Here is a 24,229-nt window from a genome sequence, read left to right on the forward strand (position 1 = left end):
TGACTTGTAAAGGTGCGTAAGGTATACAATTAATACATAATACATTAATCAATAATAACAGGCATATTATATTCTATATGATTACGTTTCAGTACAGAATAAGACAAGTAGGTATAATTAGTGAAAGTAGGTATATTAATTGGCTAGAATGCTTTGGCGAACTAAACAAAATTAAATGAAGAAAGTTATGAATTGTTAATGATTGTAAACGCGATGGACATTATTTATATTGACAAAACAAGGATGTAGGGACTAAGGGAATTTGGAGTGAATGGCACGTAAGTTTAAATCATTTGTATGAACTGAAATCGACAAATTTTACTTAAATTTTTTTCTTTTAATAAATAAAGAAATAAAGTTTATAAAAAAAGCAAAAAAAGTCAACGGCACGTAGTGTTCCCAAGCGGTCACCCATCCAAGTACTAACTAACTACGCCCGACGTTGCTTAACTTCAGTGATCGGACGAGAACTGGTGTATTCAACGTGGTATGGTCGTTGGCGAATGTAAGTTGAAAAATTATAATATTTAAATAAACTATCTAACAAAATGTTATTCATGTTTTTATATTATATTACAATAATATAAGTTAATTATAAGTAAATAATGGATTATTAGGTTTAAAATATGATTCTAATATGTTCTATAAAATCCAAAAATATTCTCTTAATAATCCTTAAACTATAGTAATATATAATATATTGCTTTACTGCTCTAGTTATATGCTCTTTTTCTTCAAATAGTATAAATATATATTATAATATCAATAACTGAATTACCAGTCATAACAGTGCCGCAACAACCGCAGGGGCAGCCGGGGCAATGCCCCTGTAGAGGGCTGCTCATCGTTGGCTCAAGGGGCCCCGACGGCGCACAGCATCTACTTTAAATTTTTAAATAATTGCATTGTAATCTAATGTTTAAATCAAATAAAATATATTAAATAAAAATATCTATTTTTATAATTTATCATGCTATCTAATTTGTTGTCGAAGAACAAGGGGCCCCTATTTATCCATAATAATACCTATATTTATCTTTAAAATTATATTTTTATAGTGTTTTATTGTTTTATTGTTATTGAGTTACTTATATGTGTAGAAAGCTTTAATTAATATTTATAATAAAAAAAAGAACACTAAAAGTGTAGTTATATTTTAATAACAATACACTGGTCAGTGGGCCTTCACATACAATTTTTTAGGTTTTTAAAAAAAAAATCACCATCATTATTTATTTTTGTATAGGTAACCTATAAACAAATATTGTATACATATACCTCAGGGTCCAATACATTGACTTTGTCCGTGTCCCGAGAATCCTAATTGTTTTACTGGCCGTAGACAGGGCCGTATATACTTAACCAAAACTCGTTTGTCAGAATTTAAATAAGAAGGGAGGTCAATTAAAAAAAAAAAAATTTGGAAGTGACTCTGCTGAACAGTAGGGTACAAGTGGGTGACTGTTATGGATAGTGTTACATTTGAATTCAATGATATAATATCATTGTATACGAAAAACGATTCCAAGTGGGGACGATTTGACAGCCTAGGATATTGTATACTATACTTATATTGATATTATTAAATATTATTAATACCGTAGCCGGTTAAGTTGAGTTATTATTATTTGTTTATTATCATATTTGTATATAATATAATACATTTTAGACGTTTCAATTACCCACGAATAATATTTTTAAAATAGGTATATAAATTACAAGTTACAACGAATTATGAACGATATTTCAAAAATTAATTGCCGAAAATCATTAGTTCTTAACTGAAAACGACAGAGAGTCTGAATTTGGCGGTCAATCTTATTTTTAAGTTATATTATAGCTAATTGAACTTTTTGGTATTTTCATATAATATCCGGTGTTGTCACTCGCACACTGCGCTTGCTCGAACAATTAAAATCAAAAACATCCCTCGACTTGTTATGTAAATCCACCATGGGTGGGTGTCAGAATTATTTTTGCATCATCAATTTTAAAACGTTGATTTACCTAGATTAAAAAAAAAATTAATTTGTTATACTTAAGCTCGGTAAACTTTAAGCGTTGTACGGGTGCGTAAAACACCGAAAATCGTGAACTTCGTAAGGCTGTACCATAAATACCAATAGCTTCCCGGTAGTAGAGTTTTGGACAAGTACCTACATAGGTAACTTATAATAATTCTGAATTCATATTGTAAATTAATTAGGTACCAAAAAAATATAACTTCTCAAACACTGTGTCTATTGACACTGCGGGGAGAATGTATTAGAATGTCTATAAACTTACGGACCAGTTCAGGCGCGGACTGGTAAAATAGGGCACGGGATACTACACAATTTAAAGGACAAATAACATAAATTGTTGGGGCGAATTTAATACATGTAGATTATTTATAAAATATTAATATATTTTATTTTGTTTTGAAAAAATATTGAATATACGTTAAACACGTAAATAAGTACCAAGTTACAAAAAACTTTCAATCAAAGTTGTACAATATTATAGATTACTAGTAATCGTAAGTTGGTAACAATCTGTTGTTCATTAGGTGTCTAGAGTCTTTAAATATATAATAAATAATATTAGGCAAATATATTTTAGGGCAAGGGATGCTGTAGCATCCCAGCATCCCAGCCAGTCCGCGCCTGGACCAGTTTGTATAGTTAAATTTGGCATGCGAACTATAATTGAAATAGAAAACCAGAATAGGTGCATTGCAGATGACAAAGATTTCTGTAAAAGAACATACGATTTATAAATATACCGTATAGGTACTGATAATACTGATAGTATTAGATAATACTATAATATATAAGTTCTATGGATTTATCATAATAAACAATATATTTTATAATATCTATGGCAATCGTCAATTGTCGAAATTCGTCGGCGACGGTTAACAATTCTAATAATTTAAGCAAATACTATTGTATTATAAATATAATATATTGTATATTTTGATTTCAGTGAACAAAAAAACAATAAGCCACTAATATAAACAGACAGTTCGTTAAACCGTACATATTATAATGTAAGTTTTAATAAAAACTCGCAAATTTCATTATGATCAGGTTATTTTCATAAAGTATTTCGATACTCTCAAGTTTCGGTTCATCGGAGTGAGATGATTAGATGGAGATGGATGAAGATGGCTGTTTCTTCGGCGATGGCGGCACTCTAGCTACGTTTCACCGGAAGAGTAGATGTTTACGAGTAAGTTTGTTTTCATATTATTACCTACTATTTTACATTTACTTTTTAGACTTAAATTAGGCGTAAAATAGGAATTATTCTTGTTTTTTTAAATAATTTTTTCGAAAAATATATGTAACATGTATAGCTCATACAATTATGAATTTATAGTTAATAGAAATGCGGATGTTTATACTTCATAGATATTTTTTTATTGAAATCGTGTAAATAATTTGATTAAACAATCAGGTACCTACTCATCACTAGTATCAATTTTATTATATTACGTGTAAAATCACCGACACAAGGTGCAGACTGAATTTAAAAAATTAAAAACATAAAACAATGTTGTAGTAGAAGCTGGAAACTGTAGTTTTTATAATCCATATAATGTAACTATTAAATTGAATCATTGAATTATTATTCAGAGATAACTTTGGGATAAATGCCAAACGTATAAAATAAATGTAAATTAAATTAAAAATAATTAAAAAACATTTTGTGAAAGGAACAAGATTACTGCTAATATTTAAGTCTTAATTATTATTAACAAATAAATACAAATAATAGATATTTTAATAGCTTTTTACTATTAACATTCAGTGTAAATATGGTTTCTGATCGACTTACCTATATGTAATAAAATAATTATTCATATCAAATAATATCAAATAATCCTAACAATTTAATGCAAGGGTTCTCATAAATTGATCTTACAGCAGCCTTAAAACACCAAAAATACATTTGTACATCATTTACAAAATTTTAGTTCCCTATTATGGTGTAGGTACTAATACAAACAATAAATTGCTACCTAGTATAATATCTATCATTTATTTATTTATCTATGGCAAATCTCAGAGTCGTTGCAGAAGACACATTCGACTAAAAATTCTAAAATTTCAATAAGCAAAGAAGATATTCTAAGTTCTGGCTGTATTCTGGAGCGTTTCCTCATGGGCGTCGCAATTCACACACGTCACGGATTCCGCCGAAGGAGTCGATAATTAAAGTAAGTTTGTTTTTATATTCTTTTGGGGCTTAAATTTACTTTTAAGACTTAAAACAAATATTTAATGTTACGAAAAATGTGCTATCCAAGTGTTGTAGGCGCATATTTTAGTTCCGGACTAGAAATGTATAAAATACGCGAGATATAAACGTCGTCGTCGTTTTTCCAGTCCCTGTTCGTAGAATAATTATAATTAATAGGTGCATACCTTTATAGGGTACTCAATATATATAAATATATATATATGTTCTGGTTTAATTTATAGAAATATATGTTATAGCTTATAACTGATAATAGTCATAAGATACAATTTTAATTAATAACTGGTAATTTTTTTTTCCAAATAAACGTTATTATAAGTTATAGGTAACTATTAATTTAGTGTCACATACTTAACTTCTATTGTTCACCTAATATCTATATTCTATATCATAGGGATTAGGGCCGTATAACCATGCACACATAAAAGTAATATTCACGGAATGGTCAACTGCAGCCTATCCTGCCGTGTGCGCACTTATGAATAATGTATCTACTATTCTACTCATATACTTGTATAGGTATATAAATATACCTATATAAATAGTGTAATACTACATACACGAATGTGTTACCTATTATGTCCCTAAAAGTTCAATAGTTATTATTATATTTATTTATTTTTTACATATAGGTAGGTACATTACAAGACTAATTAAAATCACATTTATTTTTATTTTTTCGAACACAATGTTTCAAAAATTATTAATTAATATATAATTTATTGGTATAGTATTAAATTAATTAATGAAATAAAACAAACACACCTACTATAATTATTAGTAATAATAATATATCTATGTATAAATTATTAAAATACAAAACGACAAACGAAAAACGATTTTGAGCAAAGACATCGTTAACTAATAAATAATATTGAGATTAAAGTAATTTATTTTACTATTAGACATTAGCACCTACAATAGTAGGTTAAAGTCATTTTTGCCCAAATAATAACATTTGAAAGTGTCATCGTGTCTATAAATTGTAATAATATACTCTAAAAGTTTCATAAATCCGCGAATACTTACTATTTTTAAATTACAACAAAATAACTAAAATCGTTATTTTTGGTTTTAATATGTAATTTCGTCCAAATTTTAACTTATAATATCTGTAAAAAGTAACTGTGTTTATAATAGATTATTTAGATTTTTCGGTTACAATATGAACCAGGAGCGGACTGGGCCGGCGGAATACTGGGAACTTTCCCGGTTGGCCGCTACTCAAAAATGATTTGTTATTGCTATATATTTATAATTATTATTAATATAGAAGATCGGTATAAATCGGTAGAAAATCGGTATAAATATTAATTATAAATATTTTTTATTTTCATACCATGACGCGTGTGTGAAAAATTGTTTATATTAAGTGTTTAAGATGTTAGATTTCGGTTCGGCTGATAGTGCACCTCTCTCACTCTTCAGCATCAATGCATCAGAAATTATTATTTATAATTAGGCCACGGATTTAAATATAAACTGCATTTTCTGAATTTTCTAAACATTGCTTTCCAAGCAAAGAATTCGTTTCATATATTATCAACGAATTGAAAAATGAAATTAGAACATTTATATGGGTTGAAGTCAATATTATAAAAACTTATTAAAAAAAAATTAAATACAATTAAATAAAGGTAATTTTTTTAAATTATATTTATATTTTTTTACGTACCGATTATGCTCGATACTATAACTTCGGTCTTCAGTTATAGAAAACAACACTTGCCAATATGGAATTACTGTCGAAGTTTTTTATTTTAAAATATTAAATAGCATCTGATTGACTGATGTCCTATAATGAAACTCAAAATATAACTTATTCACTACCTATACACCTATCTAAATTATATTTTATATTCGTTTAAATTGGACTTTTAATTTTTCTGGACATTTTATTAAGCTACGAATTTATTTAGTTATTTTGTTATTTAGGTAATACATATTAATTAATAGGTATTTCTTAAATTTTTTTTATTATTTTATTCGAAACATTATTTTTAAATATTGGGATCAATAAAACTATTTTTATTCAATTACTATTTTATATCAATTAGAATTTTTTAATAAACCAAGTAATAAATGAATGGTTACCAAGTAAAAAAAACCGTTATCTATATTATAAAGTTGAATTCAATTTACCGCATTTGCGTCTAGTAGAAACAAATAAATGTTTTTTTGAAGATAATGTAAAAATATCCATCATCCATCGGTTAGGACCATATATATATTTTCTATGATTAGAACGGTGAGGTTATAATTATAAATAATCTATGGCAAATGACAATCGTCTGAGACGAACAGCGATTCCAATACGTACTCACATATTTCGTTCCATTCTGGTTATTAAACTAGGTGCCTATTTTTATAAATGTCATTAATCTCAATACTTCCAGACTGAACTTTTGGATCGGAGATATGAAGACGCGCGCTGCATTTTCCTTGGCGGAGATGCACAGCTCTGACACTAGACATTATTATACACTCGAAGGGAACGCGTTTCGCCGGAAGAATAAATAATTACGTAAGTTTTGTCCTCCTACTCTGTTGAAGCGGTAGACTTAATGTAAATATTGATTGTCAGACAAACTTATATACCAGCTAGACGTAGAGTAGTCTTTAAAATCCAGTTGTTATAGGTGTACAAAAATTAGGATATTATGAAAAATACCTTAAATTATAATACTTTGCCTACAACTGTTAATTTATTGTTATAGTAGAATAATTTTTAAAATTTTAAATCAATGATTAGGTAATGCTTTTATAAGTAGGAAGGTAGGTTTTTATGCCTACCTAACAAAATAAGAAAATACATAATGATTAATGTTATTTAATATGATTTGTAAGTACATAGCACTATAGCAGATTATACCTATCACTTGGTGACGATTATTTTTGTCTTATACGTTCTTCGTAATTCAGTTCCGTCACGATAGTTTTAGTTTTCGTTAAATGTGAAACATACATTTTCTATGGATACGGGATACGGGCATTAAATATTTGGGGTTTAAGATAACACCTCAAACGTACGTTTTTTTGGGGGGGTTTTACGGGATATACCTAAGGGAAATTTTCTTCAAATTTTCACATTTCACTATTTGATATTGTGATATTATTTGTGCCTAGGTTAAGTATCTGTTTTAGAATCTATCGATAGGTTACCTAGGTATATCACATTCTTTAATTTTAATTCTGGTAGTCGAGTATTGGACAAGTACCTACGTAATTTATAATTCGTATCGTAATTTAATTACTAAAAAAATATATTTTCCCCAACAGTGTCACCGGCAGGAGAATACATTATAGAATGTCTATAAACTTGTGGTCTAGTATATGGTTAAAATTGGCATGCGACCAACAACTGGGGGCTTGTTCTGGAATGATCTAATAAGGTTCATCTCATTATTTGAATTAAATTAATTTTTAACCGATTGTTGTGTTAATCAATTTTTTAATTTATTTCATTCAACACACTCGTCTCAGTTTTCTAGTACCTCTAGAATTCTCACAAAATTCATATCGATCATCTCACAGCTTTCATATTCAAAACCAAAAAAATATGTATTTTTATCTTATTTCAATCTTTTTCATCGAACACCACGTCACTGTATACTAGATAAGTTTCAATTAGCGAGATTTAGAGAGAGATGGAGATGGAGCGAGATGTAGACGGATGAAGATAGCTGTTTCTTCGACGACAGCGTGTGCTGCAGTACAGCTAGGTTTCACTGGAAGAGTCGATGTTTATGCATAAGTTTGTTTTTATATTATTTTGGTCTTACATTTACTTTTTAGACTTGAATTAAATATTTATTGTCGCGGAAATTCTGTTAACTAAGTAACGTAGAAGCATATACGTTTACTACTGCCTACCAAAGGCGCAATGTATAATAATAATAAATTATACGCCAGTCTGAACAATCCAAACGCTGTCTTACTCGTAGTCGAGTTCTAGTTGATAACTGACCTGTGAATAAATGTAATTTTTGTTAGGTATAAAAATAAAACTAATAAATCTTTGAATACAACATTTAAACATACAAACTCTGTGTAATACAAATTAATATTAGGTATTTATTGGTAGGTTTATATAATACCTGTAGACTGTAACTAGGTCATTAGAATATTGTAGAACATTTTACTGCATAAGATGCGTGTTATTTCAGAAATGGTATTCGTCAGTGAACATTTTCAAACTGGGAATAATATATCATAAGCAGATTGAAATGTGTGAACGTTTCAGTGTTTTGAAGACTAAGTTTCGTAGCAGATTTCGATTCCGTCACGGGGTATGTATTTTCTTATTTCTCAGTAGGTTTTTTTTATTATAGTTAATTGATCAGGGGATGTATTGCCCGAAATTTTTCAATATTTGTATTGTAACTATACCGGTATAACACTATTCGGGCTATCAATAAAGTCGTGTTCAAAATTAGAAAATTGGTGAGGTATGATATTTTTTTAAGCAATTCTTTCGAGTAGGGAATTCGCTCAATGATATTTAAATATTTTCACCGATAATCAAGTACGATGACTTGTAGGTAACTAGAGACTGGGTGAATAGGAATTAGGTAGTGTGTAATATGGCGAAGATAAGGAAATGGGTCAACAGGATTTCAGAATGTTTGGTGTATGAAAGGGAAAGATGAAAAAGAAATGTAAGGTTAGGGTAGGTAAGTGGAGTGAGGGTAGCAGATACGAGAATAATAAGTAAGGTGTTAAGGTACAAAAGAGGATAGAATAAGAAATTAATTAATTAAGGGTAGTGTAGGGAGTGTACATATTGTGGTGAAAACAAGAGAGAATCGGTTTAGGTGGTTCGGTCACAGTTTGATAAGAGATAGTGAGAGTGGCTATAGAAGTTAGTTAATTTAGGTGGGAAATGAGGGGCGAGAAGACTGAAGAAGAGATGGATAGACAGAATACCTATCATATGGAGGTGTGGAATGAGAGTGGCTGAACCTGTATATAGCTGTGAGAGACGGGGGAAGAAAAAGTGTAAAGGTAGAATATAACTATAGTTATGTTAACAATGCCGAATACGTAGGATAAGATCTTGAATTGCAAAGACCACTAGCTTGCAACTAACCATAGGTTTACCTAACTAACCTTCTTATGACTCATTAGTACACTTTGAATAAAAAGATCCTGAGGTTGCCGAACTTAAGTGTTTGATTATCAAGTTGATCCTCTAATTGTTGACACCATGGATAGTCCACGCCTATGTTAAATACATTTGAGGCCGCGTTCCCGGAGGGGAAGGCAATTGAGGCTCCTTTATATTGATAGTCGATACTCGATATGAGTATACTTTATTTGGCCTCAATTGTTCCCCTCGAAGGACGAAGACCGCTGATATTATGTCCTATCCATATCTCTATTATCTATGATGGAGCCATACCCAGCTCACTCGTGTTGCTGGTGGGGATGTCAGCGCACTATTTGTTTTCCATCTTTGACCCACGCGTAGCATACCAAATGTACGATTAAGAAAACACTAAAATGATTGTGCGTGGGTCGGAGAGAGAAATAAATGGTGCGCTAAAAATCTGACATCCTCTTAAGTGTTAAATATTTGCCTGCATGTATGCACTAAAAACAGGCAAATATATGCACTGAAATATTCAAAAATATTAAAAATAATAAAATATTCAAAAAAATACTGAATGAAAACGTTTTTATTAAAATTTTTTTAAATTAATAAATAATAATTCAAATTGGTTTACAAAAAAAATTCTTTATTTACACACTTGGTAGGTAGGTAACGGATGAACCGAAAATATAAAAACATTTTAAGAAAATAAGCATAAATACGAAGAAATCATGAAAACATGCAATTATATTAACTAACCAGAAAAAAACGCATATTGGTAACGGTGTTGTAATAATAGGGATCTCCCCAAAAAAATACGTACTAAGAGTTCAAACAAATCATAAAAGCCATCTGTAATAAAATAAATTGTAGTAAGTAGGTAACTATCAAAAAAAAAAACTAAAAAAAATCATACTTGAAATATATGTATAATATACGTATATTGTAATAAACGTTCAAATGTTTACTATAGTACATTATAAAAAATTAACTTAAGTTCAATATAATACATTATAACAGGTGTTCAAATAAACATTTCATACCACAAATTTTGTTAATTCACACAGTCTCTCTTCAATTTTAAATTTTTCTTCAAATTATCTACAAAACATAGTTTAGTAAATTGGAAGACTTGATTAAGTATTTAATCATTTATCTAAAAGAGATGTGCCGGGTCGCCACATTACTATATCGAGGGGCCATGGTGCAAGTGTCGTCCATAAATATCATAACATATATTATATTAGTTACAAACTCTTGAATTAAGAGTTATGTTTGAGAATTTAATTAATTTCCTAAAAGGAAATGCCTCAAGGTTGCCTTAGTAGATCGAGGGACCGTTGTTAAAGTGCCGTCCACCAATAAAGTACCGGGAAAAAAACGAAGAATTCAAATATAGAAGGTACTTATATCATATACTTTTATCAAAGTATGATTGTGTTAGTCACAGTCTTGTAAATGATATTGTCTTATGTTTTCCCAATCTAATTATACAAAATACTGAAAATTAATGAAATCACAAATATTAGTACAATAGAGAGACTGTGCATTGATTTACAAATTTGTCTTAAATTTACTTTTTGCATAGAGAATATGAAGGTGGGCTGGGCTCTTAATATCAGAGTATGGGGGACAGGTCTGGGATTTCATATTATCATTAATAGAGACGCGTTAATCGCTTTTATGTGCTTCAAATTGTTTACACGAGTGAGCTGGGTATGGCTCCATCATAGATAATATAGATATAACATAATGGATAGGACATAATAGTCTTACAAGCGGTCTTCGAGGGGAACTAAGGTGTCAACAATCTAAGGATCGACTTGATAGTCAATCACTTATAAGTTCGGCAACCTGCAACTCAGGAACTTTTTATTCAAAGTGTCCTAATGTAATTAGTCATAAGAAGGTAGATTGGTAAACCTAAGATTAGTTGAAGCTATGGTGATGATAGACGACTACAATCACTAGTCGAGAGCTTTGCGATGATCTTTTTCTACTAACTATAAAGGTATTCGATATTGTAAACATAACAATGAAAGAAAATATTTAAATATTATTAATTTGGTTATGTTAGGTTAGGTTAGGATAGGACAGTAAAGTAGACGTTAACTAATTATTATAGTTTTTAACACGGTCTTAAAGACTGTCAGCTAGAGTCGTACCAGTATAGTTATTAAAAACTTAAATACAGCCAACATTAAATAATGATTTTTTTAACACAACAAATTATAAAATGTATTTAAAAATATAACAAAATATAATTTTTTTAGGATTTTATAAGGTTTTCAATACTTATGAGCTTTTGTAAATAGAAAATGTATAAAATCAATAGTTTTAATTTAATATATAGTTTTGTGTTTTATTATCCTACTGTCAAAGAATTCTCAGGGTTTTCTTTCCACATTTTTTTACATTGTACTATATCAAATTTTTTTCCGCACATATTTACAAAGACTAAAACAGATATCCAGGCCAGCCAAACACAATATTATTTTAAATTAAACATTATTTTGTGTCCTTCATAAATTACAATCACATAATAGAGTCCGTGCAGGACCTTTTTCTGAATTAATTTTTTTGTATCCTTTATAAATTACATTCGTTTTTATACATTTTCTAATACATATATTATGGTGTTACACCTCTGATCATAATAACTGTTCGTATTATTATAATGTAAACAATACCTAGTTTTTGGATTGTAGTTAATACGTATTGCAGTATTTAGCTTCCAGCGTATTCTTTTGTTTAGTGTTATTTCACACAGATTTCTCAAACAATTTTTTTTTCAATTCATTGAACTCTAGTAGATTTTTTTGTATAAATATTTTTCAAGATTAACCGGCTATACCTGGGAGTACGCTGAGTACCCGTGTACTCCTAATGCGTGTTCCTACAGTCAAATTTTTTCCAAATTTTTTTTCTGTTTTCTAGAATTGATTTGCCTGCGGGCGCCAACACCTCCCTTCAATTTTTTTTTTATGATTTTAACTCTAGCCAAATTTTTTAAACATTGACAATCTGGTACCCTTTGAATAATTCTTTAATGAACTAAATATTTTGAATAGTTTTTTCTGTTTAAGTTTCTGGGCATTTTAGTTTGTACTATGTAATGTGTATTCATACGTTAAATTTTTTGTAGTGACTTGTAAATTGATAACTTGGTGCCCCATGAATAATAATTCTTTAATGAACTAAATATTTTGAATAGTTTTATCTAATTTTTTTTCCAAATTTAATTTTGTTTTCTAAAATCTATTTGCCTGCGGGCGCCAACCCCTCCCTTCAATTTTTTTTTTTAGTACTGTAACTCTAGTTAAATATTTTGTATTGACTTGAGAATTGATAACTTGGTGCCCCATGAATAATCATTCTTTAATGAACCTAATATTTTGAATAGTTTTTTCTAAATTTTTTTGCAAATTTTTTTTTTGTTTTCTAAAATCGATTTGCCTGCGGGCGCCAACACCTCCCTTCAATTTTTTTTTTATGATTTTAACTCTAGCCAAATTTTTTAAACATTGACAATCTGGTCTGGTACCCTTTGAATAATTCTTTAATGAACTCAATATTTTGAATAGTTTTTTCTGTTTAAGATTTGGTTAGGACAATTTAGTTTGAACTTCGTAATGTGTGTTTCTACTGTAAATTTTTTTCAAAATTTTTTTTTTGTTTTTTAAAATCTATTTGCCTGCGGGCGCCAACCCCTCCCTTCAATTTTTTTTTTTAGTACTGTAACTCTAGTTAAATATTTTGTATTGACTTGAAAATTGATAACTTGGTGCCCTATGAATAATCATTCTTTAATGAACTAAATATTTTGAATAGTTTTTTCTAAATATTTTTGAAAATTTTTTTTTTGTTTTCTAAAATCGATTTGCCTGCGGGCGCCAACACCTCCCTTCATTTTTTTTTTATGATTTCAACTCTAGCCAAATTTTTTAAACATTGACAGTCTGTTACCCTTTGAATAATTCTTTAATGAACTAAATATTTTGAATAGTTTTTTCTGTTTAAGTTTCTGGGCATTTTAGTTTGTACTATGTAATGTGTATTCAAACGTTAAATTTTTTGTAGTGACTTGTAAATTGATAACTTGGTGCCCCATGAATAATCAGTCTTCAATGAACTAAATATTTTGAATAGTTTTTTCTAAATTTCTTTCTAAATTTTTTTTTGTTTATTAAAATCGATTTGCCTGCGGGCGCCAACACCTCTCTTCAATTTTTTTTTTTTGATTTTAACTCTAGCCAAATTTTTTAAACATTGAAAATCTGGTACCCTTTGAGTAATTCTTTAATGAACTAAATATTTTGAATAGTTTTTTCTGTTTAAGATTCCGGTTATTTTAGTTTGTACTTTGTAATGAGTATTCATACAGTAAAATCTATTTGCCTGCGGGTGCCAACCCCTCGATTCAATTTTTTTTTTTTTATTACTGTAACTCTAGTTGAATCTTTTGTATTGACTTTAAAATTGATAACTTGGTGCCCTATGAATAATCATTCTTTTATGAACTTAATATTTTGAATAGTTTTTTCTAAATTTTTTTCCAAATTTTTTTTTTGTTTTCTAAAATCGATTTGCCTGCGGGCGCCAACACCTCCCTTCATTTTTTTTTTATGATTTCAACTCTAGCCAAATTTTTTAAACATTGACAGTCTGTTACCCTTTGAATAATTCTTTAATGAACTAAATATTTTGAATAGTTTTTTCTGTTTAAGTTTCTGGGCATTTTAGTTTGTACTATGTAATGTGTATTCAAACGTTAAATTTTTTGTAGTGACTTGTAAATTGATAACTTGGTGCCCCATGAATAATCAGTCTTCAATGAACTAAATATTTTGAATAGTTTTTTCTGTTTAAGTTTCTGGGCATTTTAGTTTGTACTATGTAATGTGTATTCAAACGTTAAATTTTTTGTAGTGACTTGTAAATTGATAACTTGGTGCCCCATGAATAATCAGTCTTCAATGAACTAAATATTTTGAATAGTTTTTTCTAAATTTCTTTCTAAATTTTTTTTTGTTTATTAAAATCGATTTGCCTGCGGGCGCCAACACCTCTCTTCAATTTTTTTTTTTTGATTTTAACTCTAGCCAAATTTTTTAAACATTGAAAATCTGGTACCCTTTGAGTAATTCTTTAATGAACTAAATATTTTGAATAGTTTTTTCTGTTTAAGATTCCGGGCATTTTAGTTTGTACTTTGTAATGAGTATTCATACAGTAAAATCTATTTGCCTGCGGGCGCCAACCCCTCGATTCAATTTTTTTTTTTTTATTACTGTAACTCTAGTTGAATCTTTTGTATTGACTTTAAAATTGATAACTTGGTGCCCTATGAATAATCATTCTTTTATGAACTTAATATTTTGAATAGTTTTTTTAAATTTTTTTCCAAATTTTTTTTTTGTTTTCTAAAATCGATTTGCCTGCGGGCGCCAACACCTCCCTTCATTTTTTTTTTATGATTTCAACTCTAGCCAAATTTTTTAAACATTGACAGTCTGTTACCCTTTGAATAATTCTTTAATGAACTAAATATTTTGAATAGTTTTTTCTGTTTAAGTTTCTGGGCATTTTAGTTTGTACTATGTAATGTGTATTCAAACGTTAAATTTTTTGTAGTGACTTGTAAATTGATAACTTGGTGCCCCATGAATAATCAGTCTTCAATGAACTAAATATTTTGAATAGTTTTTTCTAAATTTCTTTCTAAATTTTTTTTTGTTTATTAAAATCGATTTGCCTGCGGGCGCCAACACCTCTCTTCAATTTTTTTTTTTTGATTTTAACTCTAGCCAAATTTTTTAAACATTGAAAATCTGGTACCCTTTGAGTAATTCTTTAATGAACTAAATATTTTGAATAGTTTTTTCTGTTTAAGATTCCGGGCATTTTAGTTTGTACTTTGTAATGAGTATTCATACAGTAAAATCTATTTGCCTGCGGGCGCCAACCCCTCGATTCAATTTTTTTTTTTTTATTACTGTAACTCTAGTTGAATCTTTTGTATTGACTTTAAAATTGATAACTTGGTGCCCTATGAATAATCATTCTTTTATGAACTTAATATTTTGAATAGTTTTTTCTAAATTTTTTTCCAAATTTTTTTTTTGTTTTCTAAAATCGATTTGCCTGCGGGCGCCACTTCCTCCCTTCAATTTTTTTTTTAGTACTGTAACTCTAGCCAAATTTTTTAAACATTGACAGTCTGTTACCCTTTGAATAATTCTTTAATGAACTAAATATTTTGAATAGTTTTTTCTGTTTAAGTTTCTGGGCATTTTAGTTTGTACTTTGTAATGAGTATTCTTTGTAAAATGCTTTTGCCTGCGGGTGCCAACACCCTCCTTCGATTTAGGTTAGGTTAGGTTTTGAATTTTAGTTTGAAGTTTTTAATTTCAATTTTTTTTCGTTTTCTAAAATGCTTTTGCCTGCGGGCGCCCACACCCACCTTAGGTTAGGTTTTTTTTTGGTATGTGACTAGTTGAATTTTTTGTATAGACTTTGTAATGTGTATTCCTACAATAATATTTTTTTTTTAAATTTTTTTTTGTTTTCTAAAATGCTTTTGCCTGCGGGCGCCAACACCCTCTTTCAATTTTTTTTTGTTATGTGACTAGTTGAATTTTTTGTATAGACTTTGTAATGTGTATTCCTACAATAATATTTTTTTCCAAATTTTTTTTTTGTTTTCTTAAATCGATTTGCCTGCGGGTGCCAACACCTTCATTTTTTTTTTTTATTTTAACTCTAGCCAAATTTTTTAAACATTGACAATCTGTTACCCTTTGAATAATTCTTTAATGAACTTAATATTTTGAATAGTTTTTTTTAAATTTGTTTCCAAATTTTTTTTTTGTTTTCTAAAATCTATTTGCCTGCGGGCGCCAACCCCTCCCTTCAATTTTTTTTTTTTAGTACTGTAACTCTAGTTGATTATTTTGTATTGACTTGAAAATTTATAACTTGGTGCCCCATGAATAATCATTCTTTAATGAACTAAATATTTTGAATAGTTTTTTCTGGTTAAGATTCTGGGCATTTTAGTATGTACTTTGTAATGAGTATTCATACAGTAAAATCTTTTTGCCTGCGGGCGCCAAAACCTCCCTTCAATTTTTTTTTTATGTTTTCAACTCTAGCCAAATTATTTAAACATTGTCAATCTGGTACCCTTTGAAGAATTCTTTAATGAACTAAATATTTTGAATAGTTTTTTCTGTTTAAGATTTGGTTAGGACATTTTAGTTTGAACTTCGTAATGTGTGTTTCTACTGTAAATTTTTTTCCAATTTTTTTTTTTTGTTTTCTAAAATCGATTTGCCTGCGGGCGCCAACACCTCCCTTCAATTTTTTTTTTATGTTTTTAACTCTAGCCAAATTATTTAAACATTGTTAATCTGGTACCCTTTGAAGAATTCTTCAATGAACTTGTTGGAATTATAAACAAAACACCCTATATAATGTAGTGTATAAGTAATATATTCACACTGTAGTTCATCAGACGCTGACTATACATTTTTATATACTACAGCATATTATATGTCCTGCGTAGTGTAGCCGGGTATACATAGTTAGTCGTTGATTTATATTACGCCTCGTAACACTATTGTACATCGTATCATTATACTTATTATTATATTATATATATCTGATTATATTATTATTTACCTTTTAACTTCTGTATATCTGTGTACTTCAACAGGTTATGGGCCCAGAGTAAGGTCTTTATAATAAAGTCGTGAATAATTAGTAAAATAATAATTGATTAACGAATTGCGTGTTTTTTGTGTACAGACAGTGTACAGCAATAATAATTCGCGAAGTAAGTGCAGTGTAGTGTGCGTGCGTTTCTTAGTGTGCAGATAGTGTACATCTCCGTTTTGTTTAAATATGGAAAACGAACAATATAAAATCAACAAACTCAAAGATGCATCAAATTGGGACATGTGGAAATTTCAAATTAAGGTTATCATGAATGCAGCTGAAATATTTGATGTAGTAACAGGAAAATCAAAGAAACCAATTTTAGCAGAAATCGGTAATGAAACTGAAGATGAAGCGAGAAAAAGGCATAGTGTTGATTTTTCAATATGGAAAAGGGCAGATAATAAGGCTCAAAAATGTATCGTCACTTCGCTAGATGAACAACCTCTACAATACATTATGAACTGTGACACAGCAAATGGTATGTGGAACAAATTACTTAGTGTGTACGAACAGATGTCGGACACAAGCATAACAATAGTACAACAAAAATTCTATCGTTATACAATGGATCCTAAGGACAATATAGCCGGTCATATTTCGAAACTAGAAAATCTAAGTAGACAACTAAAACAATTGGGAGAACCTATCTCAGAATCAATGTTGATTACAAAAATTTTGATGACATTACCTGATAGCTATAGGCACTTCTACAGTGCATGGGACTCAATGAATAGTACAAATAGAACGCTAGAACAGTTAACCACTCGATTGATGGTGGAAGAAACACGACAAGTGCAAGGACAGGAGGTCCGTAATGATGGTGCTGAAAGTATTGCTTTGACTGCAAACAAAGGCAAGTATATTAAAAGTCAAAAATACGGGAACAAAAATGATAATACAAAACCAGGAAAATGCAACCACTGTAAAAAACCAGGACACTGGAAAAGGGACTGCAGGATATTCAAAAGGGAACAAGAAGAAAAGAAATCAACTTCCGGTTTGGCGCTTATTGGTGTACAAAGAAAAATTGAAGAAATCGACGACTCAGACAAATGGTATGTGGACTCAGGTGCGAGCGACCACATGACAAATCGGAAAGAGTGGTTCGTCGATTATAAAAATTTTGATGTGCATTCGCCTGTACGTATTGGAGATGGTAAGCACATTATGGCAGTCAGAAAAGGTAACATAAATATTCATACTTATGTTAACAATAAGTGGATAAAAGGCTACTTAAAAAATGTTTTATATGTACCTGATATAAAAGTAAATTTATTTTCTTGTGGGGCATGCCTTGATAAAGGAATTACAATGGTGACAGACAGTAAAGGTTGTACATTTAAAATGGATAATCGTGTAATTGCAGTCGGTGTTCGTGAGAATAAATTGTTTTCAATGCTAATCAAAACAGATATTTCACAGGAAATTGGACACTGTGCTAACGTTGCAGTTAAGAAATTAACATTAGAACACTGGCACAAAATACTATGTCATCAGAATGTCAAACATGTCCGTGAGTATTTAAAACACAATCAAATACAATTTACAGATATACAAGGACAGTTATTCTGTGAACCATGCATCTATGGCAAACAGCATAAGGAGACGTTCACTCAGAGCGAAACAATAACTATTGAACCAGGGCAAATAATACACAGCGACGTATGTGGACCCATGGAAGAGAATTCATTAGGAGGTAAAAGATATTTCATTATTTTTAAAGATGATTATTCTAAATATACTTATGTTTATTTTATGAAACATAAATCTGAGGTTAAAGATAAACTTAATTGTTTTCTGAGTATGGTTAAAACTCAAACTAAAAATATTATTAAAACTATTAGAAGTGACTGTGGATTAGAATATAAGAATTCTGAAGTTCAATCAATTCTAAATATTTTTGGAATAAAGCATGAAACAAGTGTACCTTATACTCCTGAACAAAATGGAAGAGCTGAACGTTCAATGAGGACTATTTGTGAGGCAGCCAGAACAATGATCTATGCCAAGAATTTTCCAAAATCACTGTGGGCAGAAGCAGTCAATACAGTAGTGTTCTCATTCAATTATACTGGTAATTCAGGGAAAGTATGTAAAACTCCATATGAGTTATGGTTTGATAAACTTCCTAAAATAGAAAAGTTCGTAGAATTTGGAATAAATGCATATAGTTTAGTTCCAAAACAACGACGAAAGAAGTGGGATGCAAAAAGTCGAAAAGGATACTTTGTTGGATATTCAGAAACTTCAAAAGGGTATCGTATTTGGTATAAAGAAAATAACGAGGTGTCACTTAGTAGAGACGTTATTTTCAAGGATAAAAGTGTTGTAAATGACCAACGTGTAGAATGTTCTAATAATTTAAATGATAGTAATAACATTGATGTTCTTAGGTTACACAAAGATGGCTCTTTAGAACACAGCAATACATCAGAAGGAGATGAAGTCATGGAAAATAAATTTGGGTCAATAAGTGTAGATGACAATGAAAAACAAGAACATGAACAAGAAAATGGATCAAATGTCAACGTGTACAACTTGCGAGACAGAAGTAATATTAAGAAACCATTACGTTATGATAATTCAGCCTTTTTCGTAGTCGAATCCGATCCAGTGAATTTCAAGGAAGCGGTGGAGTCACAAAATTCAGAAAAATGGATAGAAGCCATGAACAATGAAATGGAATCTCTTGAACAAAACGGAACATGGTCGCTCGTAAGTTTACCTAAGGACAGAACTATTGTAAATTGTGGTTGGGTGTATAAAACAAAATATAATGTTCATGGACGTGTTGATCGATACAAGGCTAGGCTAGTAGCAAAAGGGTATAGTCAAATGTTCGGTATTGATTTTAATGAAACCTTTAGTCCTGTAGTAAAGTTCGATTCAATTCGGTCTATATTAGCTATATCAGCAGCAGAACAATTACAACTTCGACAATTTGACGTTCAAACAGCCTTTCTATATGGAGATTTGGACGAAGAAATTTACATGAGACAACCAGAAGGGTTCAACGATGGTACCGAAATGGTGTGCAGACTTCAACGCAGTTTATATGGCCTAAAGCAGTCACCACGATGTTGGAACATAAAGTTCAAAGCATTTCTTCTTAACTTTAATCTATTAGAAACAAAAGCAGATCCCTGTGTTTTTGTTAATAGAGAAAATAACAAAGTATTAATCGTCGCTATATTTGTTGATGATGGTCTAGTTGCAGCTACATTGAGTCAGGATGTATATGCATTAATTGAATATTTGAGACAACATTTCAATATTACCGAAGGAGAATTGAATCAATTTTTAGGTACAGAAATTGAGCGAAAATCTGATGGATCAATTGTAATGCACCAAGGGTTGTATTGTAAAAGAGTATTGGAGAAGTTCAATATGACTGAAGCAAAATCAGTTCAAATACCAGCAGACCCTCAACATTCATTAGATGACAAGCAACAAAATACTAATTTACTAGTAAAGTCCCATATCGTGAAGCAGTCGGAAGCTTATTATATCTCAGTCAGATTACAAGACCGGACATAACTTTTTCAGTAAATCTAGTTAGTAGATACATCGAGGATCCAAAGGAACAACACTGGACAGCAGTGAAACGAATTTTAAAATATTTAAAGGGAACTATTAATTTTGGATTGGTATTTAGTTCTAGACAAAAACTCATGTTAAAAGGATACAGTGATGCTGACTATGCAGGTGACTTGGATACAAGAAGATCAACATCAGGGTCAGTATTTACATTAGGATCTGGAAGTATAGCATGGAGTTCACGTCGTCAACAGTGTGTTAGCCTTAGCACAACTGAATCAGAGTACATAGCTTTAAGTCAAGCAGTACAAGAATTAACTTGGTTAAAATTGTTTTTAGGTAAATTGCTGGACCAGCCAAAAACGGTGCCAACAATGTATGGAGACAATCAAAGTGCGATTAAACTCGTAAAAAATCCAGAGTTTCATAGAAGAACGAAGCACATAGATGTTCGCTACCACTATATAAGAGAAAAGTTCAATGAGGGATTGTTTTCATTGGAGTACATATCCAGCAAGGAGCAGATTGCGGACATTATGACAAAACCAACTCCACGAACGCGGTTCAATGAGCTAAGGGAGATGTTAGGAGTTATAAATATTGATGTATAAGGGTATATTGTTTAAGGGAAAGTGTTGGAATTATAAACAAAACACCCTATATAATGTAGTGTATAAGTAATATATTCACACTGTAGTTCATCAGACGCTGACTATACATTTTTATATACTACAGCATATTATATGTCCTGCGTAGTGTAGCCGGGTATACATAGTTAGTCGTTGATTTATATTACGCCTCGTAACACTATTGTACATCGTATCATTATACTTATTATTATATTATATATATCCGATTATATTATTATTTACCTTTTAACTTCTGTATATCTGTGTACTTCAACAGAACTAAATATTTTGAATAGTTTTTTCCGTTTAAGATTTGGTGAGGACATTTTAGTTTGAACTTCGTAATGTGTGTTTCTACTGTAAATTTTTTTCCAAATTTTTTTTTTGTTTTCTTAAATCTATTTGCCTGTTGGCGGCTCCAACACCTCTCTTCAATTTTTTTTTTATGATTTTAACTCCAGCCAAATTTTTTAAACATTGACAATCTGGTGTCCCATGAATAATCATTCTTTAATGAACTAAATATTTTGAATAGTTTTTTCTGTTTAAGATCTAGCCATTTTAGTTTGTACTTTGTAATGTGGATTCCTACAGTTAAATTTTTTCAAAATTTTTTTTTGGTTTCCTAAAATGCATTTGCCTGCAGGGGCCAACACCCTCCTTTAATTTTTTTTTTATGATTTTACCTCTAGCTTAATTTTTTAAACATTGACAACCGGGCACCCTTGAATAATCCTTATATTTAATGAACTAAATATTTTAAATGGTTTTTTTCTTTAAGATTCTAGGCATTTTAGTTTGTACTTTTTAATGCGTATTTCTGCAGTTGCCTTTATAAATATTGAATATTAAATATTGATTTTGAAGTTTTTTTGAATTATTCAATAATATTTGAATATGGAAATAGATATTTTTCATAGAATACCTACATAAAATAATTTTTATATTGGTATCGCCATTCGTATAATTAGTAGGGAATGTTGGTACAGTTGGTTGGGTTTTTTAGTTTTTTAATACATGATAAATTCAAAAATGTGTTTAAAATTTAAATTATTCAAAAATTAATTTGGCGGGAAATTTTCGTTTGTCAATCTTAATGTCGATACTTTTTTGAGAATATAAATTTGATTTCAAGGCTTGGCTGCGTTGAATCTTAAAGACTTCAAGTCGATAAGACTAATATTGATGAAGTTAGCATTTCAAGTATTTTTAAAAAAACTATAAATCTAAAGTTCAATTTTTGGAACTCAGATCAGCTATGATAAATTCTCATTAAGTACCTACTTGAGCAAAAGTATTCAAATACTTTTTAATCACTTGAATACGCGTATTTTACATACTTTTCAAAACAGGTATCCGTATTCGAATACTCTAAAAAATTATTTTTTCTAGTAAGTATTATATTAATTGTTAAACTAACATTCTAATAGATTATAGATTTAAATAATAATTTAACAACTGTATTCCAGAATACAGAATATAATATAAAAGTACAAAATTCCTAATAGTTTTCGAAAGAGCAGGGAAAAAGAAAAGAAAAATTAAGAAAAAACGGGAATTTTTATGCAATTTTCACTGGTTGTTTATATTAGCATCTTTATATACACGATAACATTTTCAAAAAATGTTGATTTATTTTAAATTGTTTACGGACATTTTCAGTTTTTTTTTCCTATGAATGTCAATAAAATTTTATTTGTTGGGTAAAAAAAGCTTGAAATCTTAATACAAGGATCTTAATATTATATTGTTATAATGACATTTGAAAAATATTAAAAATCCATAGCTACATTTTTTTTTTTTATATGCATTTAAAGTTCGAATTTTAACAAAAGGTGTACAAATCTAAGATTTTAAAATGTAATACAAGCTTTCTTATAAGGTTATCTACCTTTATCAAAAAAAAAAAAATGTGTATAAGAAAGTCTCATTAAATTTTTATGATCGTTTAAAGTTTAAATTTGTACAACATTGGATATTTTCTCCGTCTCTCGATTTCTGAAGTAGTGATTTTCTTATTTTGTTGTTATTCAAAAACGAATAACTGTATAGATACTTCAATTTATATCATATATTTATTTTATCAATTCCTATACTATTGATACAATTTTCAAAATATTTTGACTTGTTTACGGACAGTAAATTAGAATTTCAATTTTAGATTCTGAGCGAAGCGATGAATGTATTGATTCTACAATGATGTGTGTTTTTTTTTTTATTTTTTTTTTTATTTTTGTGTCTGTCATCACCTTTTAGGACAGTAAAAGTGCTTGGATTTTCTTCAATAGTAACTTTTCTGATAGAAAAGTGAATCTAGTTGGTACTTTGGGGGGTCAAAAGTAAAAATTTCCCAGTAGTTTTCACAAGCGACGTGAAAAACAAAAGAAAAATTAAGGAAAAACGGGAATTTTTACGCAAAATCTGTTTTCGAGAAAATCGATTTTGGTTTTTGGTGTAACTCTAAAACAAATGACCGTAGGGACATGAAATTTTGACTGAATGTTTATATTAGCATTTTCTATACACCATAAAATTTTGAAAATATTTTGACTCTTTTTGAGCTGTTTACGGCCATTGTCAGTTTTCAATTTTTTTAGTTTTTTTTTCTATAAATATCAATAAAATTTTATCTGTTGAGTAAAAAAGCTTGAAAATTTAATAGAAGGCTCCTAGTTTATTGTTTCAAAGGCAGATGAAAAAAATTAAAAATCCTTAGTCACAGTTTTTAATTATAAGCATTTAAAGTTCAAATTTTGACAAAATACGGGAAAATCACGAAAAATAGCAAATTATTTTGATGAGAATTCATAAAAATTTTTCTTTTTAAATCTAAGATTTGAAAATGTAATATAAGATTACTCATAAGTTTGTCTACCTTTATCAAAAAAAAAATGTCTAGAAGAAACTTAAATTAAATTTTTATGAGCGTCTGAAATTTATATTTTTACAACATTTGATATTTACTCGATTTCTCATGTAACAATTTTCTTATTTTATTGTAATT

At 29.5% G+C, this 24,229-nt stretch overlaps 1 protein-coding gene, 1 long non-coding RNA gene and 1 other non-coding gene across 3 annotated transcripts; 2 read left to right on the forward strand and 1 right to left on the reverse strand.

Annotated features, from left to right (window-relative positions):
- Window positions 1-378: 378 nt before the first annotated feature.
- On the reverse strand, window positions 379-501 carry LOC132939984 (5S ribosomal RNA). The gene has a single exon (XR_009664038.1). It is a non-coding gene; the product is annotated as a 5S ribosomal RNA (ribosomal RNA).
- Window positions 502-4,059: 3,558 nt separating this feature from the next.
- LOC132938389 (uncharacterized) lies at window positions 4,060-8,534 on the forward strand. The gene is made up of 3 exons (XR_009663908.1): window positions 4,060-4,204; window positions 6,642-6,769; window positions 8,412-8,534. It is a non-coding gene; the product is annotated as an uncharacterized LOC132938389 (long non-coding RNA).
- An 8,981-nt stretch (window positions 8,535-17,515) lies between these two features.
- On the forward strand, window positions 17,516-21,207 carry LOC132938862 (uncharacterized). The gene is made up of 3 exons (XM_061005861.1): window positions 17,516-17,912; window positions 19,965-20,138; window positions 20,936-21,207. Exons 1-3 carry the CDS (start codon window positions 17,516-17,518, stop codon window positions 21,205-21,207), a joined length of 843 nt encoding a protein of 280 aa, XP_060861844.1.
- Window positions 21,208-24,229: the final 3,022 nt, after the last annotated feature.

This window comes from Metopolophium dirhodum, chromosome 2 (genome assembly GCF_019925205.1).
Source record: "Metopolophium dirhodum isolate CAU chromosome 2, ASM1992520v1, whole genome shotgun sequence".
In the NCBI taxonomy this organism is placed as follows: domain Eukaryota; kingdom Metazoa; phylum Arthropoda; class Insecta; order Hemiptera; family Aphididae; genus Metopolophium; species Metopolophium dirhodum.